General features: G+C 35.6%; 1 protein-coding gene across 1 annotated transcript in view; it reads left to right on the top strand.

Moving 5' to 3' along the window:
* Positions 1 to 13700, top strand: part of LOC307106541 (sperm-associated antigen 16 protein-like) — a gene marked incomplete at its 3' end in the record, with an annotated part of 592327 nt that overhangs the window by 379311 nt on the left and 199316 nt on the right. Inside the window, exon 6 of the mRNA XM_079783103.1 lies at positions 3833 to 3898. Within this exon, the coding sequence (XP_079639229.1) occupies positions 3833 to 3898 (66 nt within the window). The remainder of the gene's footprint in view (positions 1 to 3832; positions 3899 to 13700) is intronic.

Consider the following 13700-nt stretch of genomic DNA (forward strand, 5'->3'; position numbering starts at 1 on the left):
TCTCTATCTTTAGGGTTGCTATTAATCTTTGCTCAGAAAGCATTGACCATGTAGACAAATGAAGATATTCTGGAACACTGCACATGAGAAGGGAGAATGGTAAAGGGTGAGGTTAGATAGCCAGACAGGAGACCAACAGTATAGAGCCTTTGGAGCTAAGTAAAGAGTTTAGAATTTATTCTGAGTGCAATGGCAATTGTTTGGATGGCTATAAGTTGGATCTTGGCATGATCTGATTCAAGTTTCATTGATCAGTCTGGTGGCCGTGAGAGAAATGGATGAGGAGTGGGGTGAGAGGAGGAGCAAGTAGATCGATAAGGATGCTCCTGCTGTCACCATGCACTGGAGTGGTAATGATGGAGAGTGACAGAAGTGAGCACAGCAGGGCTACATATTTCAGGAAGAGCTGTATACTGGATGAGGAGTCGGCTGGAGGTGAGAGAAGAAGGAGAGGTATTCTAATTCTCAGGTCTTTGATTGCCTAAGTTTTTTGTTTGAACAACTGTGATGCCATTTACTCAGAGGGAATGATTTGGCAAAGATCAAGTAGGCAACTGGGAAGTAGTGAGTTAAAAAGTCTGCTTTAGTGTATTACGTCTGACAGGCTATATCAGACAGGTCCCCAGCAGGGAGCAGATGACACCTGGGGAAAACTCCAGTTGCATGTTATTGAAATGTGAACAGGGTTAAGGGACCAAACACGGCACTCAACGGCTAGCAACCCTGGGAAGCCAGCACTACCTCTAGGTCTGAAGGGGCAGGAGGAGAAGAGCATTATTGGACACACATGGGCTGTAGCCATGGGAGAGGACCTCACAGCAGGAGTGTGGAATTAGGAAGAAGACAGGGTCACTGACAAAATCACAGCTGAAGCAGTGGTTGTTTATCTGTCCTCTCTTTCTTCTTGTCGACACCCTGCTGGTGCTTTCTTCTGGCTGAGTCCAATCAGCCCAAGTGCCCAAGGGATGGGGTTAGTAGACAGAGGGCCACGAAGCAGGGCAGTACCACATGGGGGATGACTGAGGGACAAACAGAAGAAACAGCCCTGATGCCTCTGAGACCCCTTCCTTTCAAGGGGCAGGTAGACAGCTAAAGGCAGAGATGTTGATTTGGAAGTAATCAGCATTTTCAATGGTTGCGAGCTAATATTTGTCAAGCTCTTACTTTGTCTAAGCACTCTATTCTCATTTAATTTGCGAAACAAAACCATAGGTTAAATATTACCCCATTGGACACAGGTAGTGGTATTTAACATTTGGGTTTGTTTCCAGAATTAATGAGGAAACTAAAGCACAGGGGAGTGAAGTGATTTGTTTAAAGTTACATGGCTATTAAGAAGCGGTTCAAGAATTAAGTCCCAGATGTTTCGATCCCCAGGGCCAATGATAGAAACTATTATGCGATCCATGCACACGGGTTCTCTGGAGCAATGACGTGTTAGGCCACATGATTTTTTTTTAATACAACTCTTCCTTCTTTTTCACTGCTTTGAAATGAAACAATTCTGACAAGATTTCATCAAAGAAGTTATTCTAAGCTTTAGTGTCCCGGTTTGGGTATTGCTTTTGATTAAGGCTATGTGCAGACTAGCATATTAGTAACCCACATATTCCCTCTACCACCAAAAGAGCACATTCACTTTTATCTTGGGAACAAAGCTGGAGAGAAAAAGCTTTTTTAACTTTTCTTAATTCATGAAACATTTATCTTCTAGTCAGGTTTTGTTATAGCAGCACAAATGTGGTCCGTCAGCATTTCCATTATTTCCTCATATTTCCAGGGCTTTTCAAGAGTGCCTTAGAGATTCCATTCCGAATTAAAACTTGGCCTTCAGGATTTGCGTCAGAAACCTCCATTTTCCTTACTAATTAATCAAATGGGTTAGAGGTTTGCAATTTAGAAGGGGGCCAAATGTAAAACTTTTATTAATGCAAAAATATTTTGAGGCAAATTTGATAATTTAAGTATATTTTTAAATATTAACACTCCACAAGCGTAATGTGATATGACTATATGATACTAGTTCTCAAAAACAACCATAAAAGTTCCTAAAATAATAATATATGAAAGCTAATTATAACAATTTATACTTCACCTTTTTGGCTTTGCAATTAATTTATTCCTATTTTAGGAATTTGGATGCTTTGAAGTTCTCAGCATAATTAATGTTATAACAATATCAAGACACTGAAGCAAGATGACACGGGCAGGGGGTATTCTGAGAGATGTCAAAGTGTTCAGTATATTTTTAAGAAAGTTAAATTTATATGGCTAATTTTGCAGTCTGTGAAAAGGGATTAATAGCGTGTCCAAAATCTGTAAAAATATCTGAAATTTAATTATTTTAAAGCAATGGTGAGTGCTGTTTAGAGCTTAGTAGTTAAAGCCTTTCCCACTTTGCCTAATTTCAAGTATTCTATGAATGTCGGATAACAGTGAGGGGCATGATGGTGACCACAATCTTTAATATCTCTTTTTGTAGTCTTTTCTGTAGTCTCTCTTCCAGCCTCCCAGGGCAGAGGACTAAGTAAATACAAGGTAGTGAAAGAGAGTCGATGAAGCCTTCTGAGCAAACCTACTCTTCTGACTGTCTTCTCTCTTAGCCACATTGGCTCCTTGCTGTTCTAGAAACACTCCAGGTGAACTCTCAGCTGGAGACATTCGCTCTAGCCTTTCCTTCTTTCAGGAATGCTTTCTCCACATGTCTGCTTGGTTAACTCCCTTACTGACTTTAGGCTTTCAAACCTTACTTTCTGAGTGTGGTCAAACCACATTACTCTACTTGATAATTTAATTTGCCCTTTGCCCTTCAATCCCCATCATACCCCTTCCCTTGCCCGACTTTCCTTATTTTTATAATACTTATCTTCTGACATACTGTATACCTCTTAAAAATATTCATTCCCTCCCTTTCCCCCAGAAGGTCAATGGGGACAAGGTTCTTTGTTTTATTCATTGCTATATCCTAAGTATCTAGAATTGTCTCTGACATGTTAAACGCTGAAAAATAACTTGTTGAATGAATATTATATTATTGGATTAAATCTTAATTTTATACCATAATAAAAATCTATCAACCATATTCCAGGTGTATTATTTTCTGGTTCTTCTACAGAATTTGGATTGTTTCCCTCAGATAGTTAAGAATGCCCTTTGAACATTGGTGTAAAAGTGAAGCCATCCCTCTCCTATTAAAATCCCCTTTGTAATATGTTATGGGTCAATTTTCCTGGAATCATTTAAACTGAAGCTTAGACATTTTTGTAGTTAATTTTAGCTTTGTTTAGAATACATGAGCTGAATGGGTACATGTGAAGTATGGTTTTCACAAAACAAATGCTTATTTTGTATTAAAAATACTACTGTGCATGTGTTATAACATTTTTATACTTGTAATGATTACAATGCCAAACTTTGAAAATTTTGAAATTAAAAAAAAATCTTATAGCTAAAAAAAAAAAAAAGAGAAAGGACTCCATACCTTCAGCAGCGGTAGAAATCATGGGCTTCACTATTCAGCCCCATGGCGTGAAAACTGTACTAATGGCATAATGGTGCCGTTTGGTGAGATTTCACCACCAGTGCAAGGGTATAAAAGCAAGGGCACAAGAATTTCAGTGTAGGTACCATCCCTGGTGGCACACTCATCAGCACAGCACTGATTCTGAATGGTAGCTGATATCAAAAGCTAACATTTTCTATCATGAGACTATATTAATTTTATTATTGGACTAAAACATTGCTTGAAAACAAATTCAATTAAGTATCCTTCAATTTATTTTTACACATTGAATGGAATTTATTGGACTTTATTTCTGCTTTGTCTTCCTAGGGCAAATGTGAGCAGTCACTTTATGGTCACATGCATTCCATCAATGATGCCACCTTCACTCCTAAGGTGAGTTCAGTTCTCCCAATAATTTTTTTAACTCTTCACATGTACAAATTCATTTTAATAAAACAAAATCCAAGTGGTAAATGTAGGTTAACAGGGTGAGCAGGAGAACACATTTGGGAATTAATTATGACAATGGAAAAAACATGTAGGTGGTATAGGGTTGCAGAAGTTTAGAACACAAAAACATACAATATATAATGGTAGGAACAATGAGGAGCTCACCTATTGAACTTAACTCTAATGAAGTACATTTTTGAAAGCTTCTTTTCTAATTTTGGTGTCAATAAAGTGTGATATAGATTTGTCAATATTATTGCAGAATCATAAATAACAAAAATGCTTGAAAGGAAACCCAAGAATAAACACTGTTAAAGAAATAGGGACTTCCTTCTGGTTAGAACACAGAAACCTTGAATGGACAAATGGACAGCTTTTGAATTCCTCATTGAAAGGTCTTAAATATTTCTCTTTCCATATAAACTGATGGCATCTCAAATATGTTTTTCTGAAGCTTGAGATATTTAGATATCAGGATGAAGTTTCCAATGATGAAAATCTTTAAAAACATTGCTTTACGTTGCTGAGCTAATTGCTGTTATCCTTAAAAGGGTTCAAGTAGTAATCATGGAAGGATGATTTAAGTTTGTTCTGTCTCAGATGGAAGTGATTTGAGACAATAGATGACCTCTCAAGTCCTTTCAAACTCTATGATTTAATTATATCTAACATTTTAATTTGTCTCCAAGTTCCCAGTAGAATGTGAATCTTAATTCCATATCCCTCTTCCAATTAGCTAAAAAAGAGATCTGGTAGATTCCCTACATCTAATTTCAAAATGACAGCATTGTCAAAATTCTGTTACTATTGTGCTGTTATTATTCTTTTAGAAAGAGAAAAAATGCAAACTAGAATTTTTTTCTACTAAAGGAAGGTTGTTTGCTCCACCTGAATTATGCCGATGTCACTGTCAACCCTGGAATGTTAATAATGAGCTCCACTACAATTATATTTCAATAAAGGAATTTCCATTTGATTGACTCTGTTGAGCCAACATATTATGGATTAGTTCTAGATACCAAGCAAAATTTTATTTCTAGCATATTATAAAGCCGTTTAAGCAATATGGACCCATATAATGTGGATATTTATGCCAAAAATCTATTAAGTGGCTTGCAACTTTATGTACCCTAGCAAAATTAAATGGAAGCTAAAATGAAGTAAACTAATATTTTGTAAGTTAGACATTTTATTTGGTAAGCAATATTGTAGCTGAAAAAGACACACTATTTAACATACTAAACAGTAAAATTTAATAAATATGGAAATAGCCAAATCAGATTTATTGAATCAGCAATCAAGGAAGACATACATTAATTATACATATTTCAAAGCCAAAATGATGAATATGAGGTCCAGTGTCCAGTGTCACAATGGCTAGCCTGGTTTTGTTTACTCACTTTGTTCACACCAAAATGCCTGTCACTATGCAGTTCCAAATCAACATACCAGGACTTCACTGAATTGTTCCATCAATTTATTTCTTCTTTGCTGTAACATTTAATACCTATTAAGGAAATAATATTTTATGATGATAACTGACACTCCTAAATGAAGTTTACACTCACTATGCCAATTGATTTGAAAGCTGTTTTGTTGCACACACCTGCTGAGAAATTGTCAAGAGATCAGGAGACAGCAGTTACTGAGAGAGCAAAAAGACTTTTAGGGATTGCTCAAGGACATGGCATTGTGACACATTTCACTTTCAAACAAACTATCAGACAAAGGTGTGATAATAAATGCATTATAAGGTACATATATAGCAGGCAGCAATCTGAATTACTTAGTATTAGACTTACAAATTGTTTGGTGCCTTTGGGATATGCAATTAGGTTACATTAGTTTAAAATGCATTCAGCTATTTATATAAGCACAATTTTAGGAAAATTCTACAATTTTAGATTTGTAAGCAGAAATCACAAATGTAAAATTCAGTGTTACCTAGCTAGCAACCAAGAATCACAGAAATAAATACATAATATACAGTATGTATATATGGTCCGGAAAAGCTATGTAAATTTAAATTTTATGTTACATGGTATTAGGGCTCTGATGTCTTTATTTCTTACGGATATTTCTAATGGAAGTAGATATTTATGTAAAACCTCTTTTTAAAGTAACCTGTTAATGTCTGTCCATGGGCTATGCATATATGCATAAAAATTAATTGGTTAATCTTTTCCTGCTCCCCTAACCCCATTCCTCTGAAATACATCAGTCTGTTGTATGCTTTAATATCTTTGTTCCTCAGTTTATTTTGTTCATTAGATATCACATGTAAGTGAGATCATGTGATACTAGTCTTTCTCCGACTGGCTTATTTCGTTTAGCATAATTCTCTCCATTCTTTAATAAAAAAACAGAATTCATCAGAGAAGAAATTTCATATCTTCCTACTACTATGTTAAGTAAGAAAAGATGTTATTATATTTCACTGGAGCTAAAAATGGATATAAGCCTCAGTAGGAATATTTTGTCATTTATACATTTAGAATATACCATTTAATAATTAGGCAGTTAAGAGCTTTACATTTGATCTGAGATAGGTTAATTGCTTTTTCTAAGTTGGTTGAATATGGACATAAATGAATTAACTCATATTATATTTTCTTTAACTCACAGACAAATAAGTACCTGCAATTAATTGCCTACCTAGAAAAGTTATCCTCACAGCATTTTAGGAAAGGAAACTCAATTTCTGATTTTTTTTTTTAATTGTGTTTGTTATTCAATCTCAAACAGAAAGTACTTAGCATGTCTCTCTGGCTACTTTATATAAAGCAATATAAATAACATTTAGGTCATGCAGCTATTGATCCTCTAAAGGACAAATGATGTCAGGCAGTACTTATACACCAAAAACATTTCAATTTTGTTTATTTCTTCAGCAATCCAACTTGATGCCAACTACTATTTAGCCTGGCCAATATTGATATTTCATGTCAGTTTTATTCATTATTGCAACTAGATATTGCATAAGTCAAAACTTTTAGATATAGGGTAAAAAACACCAAAGTAGGTTATATTTGAGAAAATTGGAAACAACAACAGAATAAAAAGTTAAGGGATTTGTAACATGCTAATTTTATTTTATAAAATATTTGAATTATTTCAATGTTCCTACATATCTAAAAAATCAATTTTATGTCTTTTAAACTAATCTCATACTACAATACCCTTTAACTAATCATTTATGAAATAACCTTGCCTTAAAATCATAAAATAATTTCTGATTGAAAATTTAAAGAAAATAAAAAAAAGAATTTGTACAAATATCAAATACAAATTAATTAGAAATTACTTTTAGATATAATAAATTGATAGAGGTTTTTACCCTTTATTTCTACTTTGTTTTATTCTTAGAATTTAACAATGGAAATGACAAAGAATAATAGATTTAAGATTATATCACCTACCCCCAATGTTAAACTTTTAGAAATTTATGCAGTTGGATAAAGATGAATTCAATCATGTGTAATTTTCTTGATGGTTCCATGAAAATTAGAAGTAACATGATGATGTCATATATCTTCATATTTCCTCTTTTACTATAAAATTAATAATTTGTTTTCTATATATATACATCTTTTGAATGATAATATTTTTGGCATATATGAAAAATTCAGCATGGCTTTTAACTTAGCATCTTTTTACTGAGCACTTTCCATGTTTCAAGCACAGCTCTAAATATTGAGGGTGCAGCAATGAACAATACCAACTCCTGTCCTTATGGACTTTATATTTTGCTCAGAACCAAAGAAAATAAGTAAACAAATGAATAGTCTCAAGAATAATAAATGTTATCTAACCAGAATAAATTTGGGTGAAAAGAGCAATGAGGTGAGAGTTGGACTTATAATAGAACTAGAGGCCCGTTGCACGAAAATTCATGCACTGGAGAGGGAGTCTCTCAGCCTGGCCTGCCCCCTCTCACAGTCCGGGAGCCCTCAGGGGTGGGAGGCGACCCAGCAATCAGGGGAAGATGATGCCCCATCACACCTCTGCTGCTGCCACTGTCTGCAGCGCAAGCCTTGGCCGGCCCTGATTACTTGAGCCTTGGGCAGCCCTGGGCGGCTGGGCAGCTGCCATCCAAGGCTTGCCTGTGCCTTGGGTTGGCCCTGAGGGGACTGGGGTACTCCGGAGGTAGGCGTGCCATGTACCTGCTGCCCCGGTAGGGCTGAGGGGACTGGACACCACCATCTTGTGGCTGTGGACGCCACCATCTTTGAGGGCGGGGCAGTAATTAGCATATTCCCTCCTTATTGGCTGTGGGTGCCACCATCTCTGCAATGGCATGAGGGTCAATTAGCATATTCCCTTTTTATTAGATAGGATGGTCAGGGAGGGACTCTGAGAGAATTCCATTCAAGAAAACCCTACAGTGATTTTTTAAAAATACATTTTTATTGATTTCAGAGAGGCAGGGAGAGGGAGAGAAAGATATATATAGAAACATCAATAATGAGAGAGAACCATCAAGTGGCTGCCTCCTGCAAGCCCCCTACTGGGGATTGAGCCCACAACCCAGACATGTGCCCTTGACTGAAATCGAACCCAGGACCCTTCAGTCCGCAGACCAACACTCTAGCCACTAAGCCAAACCAGGTAGGCCCCCTGCAGTGATCTTAAGGAAAAATTCAAATAGAGGCAGCCGCAAAGACCAAGCTCCTGAGGTGGTGGAAGTGTGGCGTGATGAGTCACAGAACACAGGGAGAAAGCCGGTGATTAAGCAGGTGAAGTATTTTACCTGTAAGAGATAACTATTAACCTAAATTGTTACTGGTTAAAATGTGGGATGTTTGAAGCCATGTTAGCGTAATCCTAAGCATTATCTTTGGCTTCAAAAATGTTTATATGTAAAAAGAAAATGTCCCACTATGGGCAATATAGTAGATTCTTTGGCTGAGTAATACCTTCTTTTGTTTTCTTACCCCATAGCTGTTGGCATAATTCTTGGTACAGAGGTAATCAATAAATAGTTATTGATAAGGAAATATCAAAAATTTACTGCCGATCAAAACCCAATGGGCATTTAAAAGAGTACATAGTTAAGAAAACACTTGCTATGACAGGAATACATTTATTTTATGCTATATTGATCTTAAAATATTATTTCCAAATTTAATACACTTTGCTGACTTCCCATGTTTATTCTGAGCATAGTACTGCCAAAAATAGTTCAAAATATATTTATTACTTTTATAAAAATATGATATCACTGCTCAGAACATTTGGCCATTTAAGCAAGGGGTCTTCCAATACAACTGTCTCATTTAAATAGTTTTCCAAGGACAAAAATGTTCTAAATAATATCACAATATCAATATAAAATTGTACATTTTCTCTAGTCATGATTAATTATAGTCAATCTAAACTTGCATGTGATTGAAAATGTTTGAAATACTATAGGTATAACAGCCTGAGTTTTTAAAGAGATTGTTTTACTTATAGATAAAATGTCTAATGTACCATCCATTATCTCTGAATCACATAATTACAGCACAAAGAATTGTCACACCAATTTACTCAAAAACATAATTACAAGATAACTTGATTATCCCCGTTAATGTAATTTTCCCCACTTAATTGCGTGTTCGTGGGTGAATGTGACCCTGTGAATCATACTTCAAGAAGTGGCTGCTGGTTAACGTGAACACCACAGGCAGAGCGGAAGAATCTGCCCCCTCTTCAGAAATGTCATTTGTGTATGCAGCGTGGCCCTACAGGGAAGATGCTTTCAGAGTTCCCTCTCCCCACACATGGTCTAGAATTTCCGCTGGCAGATTTCACAGTGGTCTTAGCGCCCAGCATGTCCATCACCACCATGCTCTGCCTCTCACTCCACCTCAGTTCAGCAGCTGTTTTAAAAACGCCAGTTTTCCAACTAAGGAAATATAAGCTGCTATGTTTAGATTGCATTCAGAGACCAAATTTTATTCTATTTTTCCTAAAGTATTCAAGTTTAAATACTCATTTTTTTAATAGTTTGCAAATACTCCTTGACTTGTACTGGGTGGTTGGGAAGCAAAAGATCCCTTTGTTTCTAACTTATATGCTGGTTGCATCTACATTTTGTTCCACCTCAACATAAGAAAATTAAGACCACAAAGATGGGGCTTAATATGGGAATTGAAAAAAGGTATTCAAAATTTCTCTTTTCTTAGGCCGAGGGGTAGAATTTTTTCTTTAAAATAGTTGTTTTTCAGTTTACATATTCAAATACAAAATTACAAAAGAAACCAAATCATTAAATTATAGATGGCTTTGCTATTATGATGGGTTTTTCATATCTAAAAATAGTAAAAATAGACTGTGCCTTTGTGGGTTTGTAACTTTTCTTTCTCCATCCTGTGGATAAAGTTTCATATCTTCAAGAAAATATTGTTTAGTAAAAAAAAAATAGTTTCTAAAAAAATTCTGTGCCAGCAGAAGCACAGCCTAAAGCAATAGTTCTTAGAAAGGCTATGAATTTTAGTGAAATATATATAGCTTAACCTCTAACCCATTTTTATGAATCAAACTATAGATTTTTAGAATATGTTATCTAATCACATCCATATAGCTACATCTATATAGCTAAATATAGCTTATCATCATAAACTTGAACCTCAGTAGTTTAAACATTACGGTGATACAAACCAATGCATAAATTATCATTTTTATGTATATAGAACTGCCCTGATTTTATGCAACTGCACTTACGTACATATTAAAAGAAAATAAATTTATTGCAGTTTATCCCAGCAATGTTATTACAGTACACACTATATTAATCAATAATAATTGGCCACTTTAAAAGAGACTTCTGCCAAATAGAGTAATCCTTAGGTTGCTATCATAATAAATAAAACAGATTTAACAGAATTTGTGTGGGTCTACATGTAATATAGTCTGCAATGATTAAGGAGCAGAAGGACAAAAGGGAAAAGGGACTGCAATGAAGAAGTCATTAAGGTGCTGTTGCTATCTTTGCTAGACGGTTTGTTTTATTTCACCGTGAAGAGGTAAAATACATATATATATTGAAAGCTCTAGCTAAGCACTTTAGAAATGATCATTTTGAAATTACTGGAAATGTGAATTTGTACCCTGTTCCTAGTAAGCACTTTAGGAACTTTAGAAATGATTATTTTGAAATTATTGGAAATATGTATTTGTACCCTATTCCTAGTAAGTACTCTATAAATAACTTGTGGGACTGATGTAGGTAAATAATAATAATAAGAAGAAGAATCATAACTTTTTCCAACCAGGAAAGAAACAGATCTGACTAGATATTTTGGGGTGTGTACCTACGTAAGCTGCTCACATGGACATTCAGGTTCTGAGCCCCTCACTGGCCTCTGGTCACTGTGAGAAGACTAGTACTTCTCTAATTTGCATCCCCTGCCTTGCCCCCTTGATTGCTCTGGGAATATAAAAGGACTGATTTTCTCCCCTGATAAAGGACAACAGATTAATGAATTTATGTGCCTGTATCAATAAAATTGTCATCCCTGGCATACTACTAAAATGCAGGAGCAATTGCACCTAGCTTTCACTCTCCAGGAGGTCCTGTGATCTCCAGTTTTTTAATGTAAATTAATGCAAAAGCTGCTCCAACAGTATCACATACTATTCACTTCAAACTCCAAACAGAATGTTCTATTACTTGATTTGGTCAATGGAAAGAGCAGAGAAGCAGTGAGCTGAGCTCAAGTTAACAAACAGAATAGTGGTCCCACCAGGGGTGAAGGGTTTGGGGAAGAAAACACTCTGTGTGTTGAAGAGGAGATTTCGCCTACATCTACTTTATTCTTATCTATGTATGTAAAAGCCTAAGCGACAGAACGACCAGTCACTGACCACCAGGGACACAGGCTCCCTCCTGTCTGGATCAGGCCTGCGGGGATTGAGCCGTAACCAGCTATCCAACATCCCCCGTGGAGTCCCAGATTGTGAGAGAGCACAGGCCAGGCCTAGGGACCCCACCGGTGCATGAATCATGTGTATAAATATTTATAAAATGTAGTTGTAGGACAATACATTTCATTTCACTTAGGAGGTTTATAAATTACTTTGAGCAAGATGACTCTATCACTCATTAAGGTCTAGGATCACGTCTTATTCTTTTCTGTCCTGCATCTTTCCTGTCCTCTCTCCCTCTCTCTCCCTCCCCACACTCCATCACCTGGCACTAGGCCACTCTAACAGGGAATGCTTGCCTGGTCAATAGTTAATAAATGACAAATGATTCTATCAGAGTCCTTAAAAAAAAGAAGTGTCATCATCTTTTTTTGTTTGTTTGTTTGTTTGTTTTATTTGTTAATCCTCACCTGAGGATATTTTTCCATTGATTTTTAGAGAGAGTTGAAGGGAAAGGGAAAAACAGAAACATCCATGTGAGAGAGTGACATGGATTGGTTGCCTCCTGTATGTGCCCCCGACTAGGGCTGGGGATCGAGCCTGCTTGTTCAATTTGTTCTTTGCTAGCACATATTTGTCGATGTTTTGTTAAAGTACTGGTAGTTCTTTCAGGGTGTTCTGCCTTCATAACAGAATATGTGCTTGAAGCACCTAAGTACTATTTCATTGGATTCCATTCCCCAAAGCATCTAAGTCAAGGCATGCAAAATATTTTTCTCCTTAAGAGCTTAAAAGCTTGGACACTTAATTCAGTTTGGCTGGGTTTGAATCCTGGGTCTGTTTTACTAACACAATGACTTTGGGCAAGCTTTATAACATTGCAAGTCTTTTATTTCTCATTATTTCTCATCTGAATAATAGGGCCATATAATTTAACTTTAAAGATGAAGGATTAAATGAGATAATAAATATAAATCCCTTTGCACAAGTTATTGTGATTATGTAGCAAAGTGTTGCATATTATAGATGATAAGTAACTATTTTTGAGATGTCAAGCTTCCATATACCTGGGACATGATTGGTGATATAAATTATTAATGCCTATTAGATTGACAATAGCATAGGAAAGAATTATGTACTGATATCAGCAACCTCATCTACATCTTTCCAATGCTTTATATTCCCTTCTTCTTTAGCCTTAAACTTGAGCATTCCCAAATTTTACTTTCTATTCCCATTCTAATTCCATATTTCTTTGCCTTATTTGTGCCATTAGAGTACTGAGGAAAGGGTGTAATGAGCTAATCCTTAACACTGCACAGGCCTGTCCTAAGAGACACACTAATGTATCAGTATACTAAAAATGTTTGAAATACTAATTTTTCTGCTAATGAGCCTAAACATTTTACCGTAGTTATACCTTAATACCAAGTTTCAGGTCATTACCTTCACATATTGAAAGCAGCTGATGTTTTAGGGCTTAATGTTCCTGCCATTTGCTTGATGAACCCTCTTTCTTGCCCATTTTACATAGTAGAATTTTAAGTTATAAAATTAATACTTGACAGGTATTGTGTATGATGTTTTGATTTCATTATTTATTTATTTATTTAAAATGCTTTTCTGATTATAACAATTAGTATATGCTAACTCCATTAAATTTGAATTTTAAAAATGCTAAGAGGATCAAATAAAATAAAAATGATTTATCCTACCACCTAAAGATAATCATTTCTGACTTAGTTCCCACAACTCTGATTTTCAACATATGCTTATGTGTGTATCAGAAAGTATAAACAATTGTGTTTGCTGCTTTCTTCATTGAATTGCATATGTATGTTTTCCCTTGCATTTACAATTTTTGGAAATGCCATTATAATAGTTAAAATAATAATGC

This window comes from Cnephaeus nilssonii (assembly GCF_951640355.1).
Source record: "Cnephaeus nilssonii genome assembly, chromosome: 10".
In the NCBI taxonomy this organism is placed as follows: Eukaryota; Metazoa; Chordata; class Mammalia; order Chiroptera; family Vespertilionidae; genus Cnephaeus; species Cnephaeus nilssonii.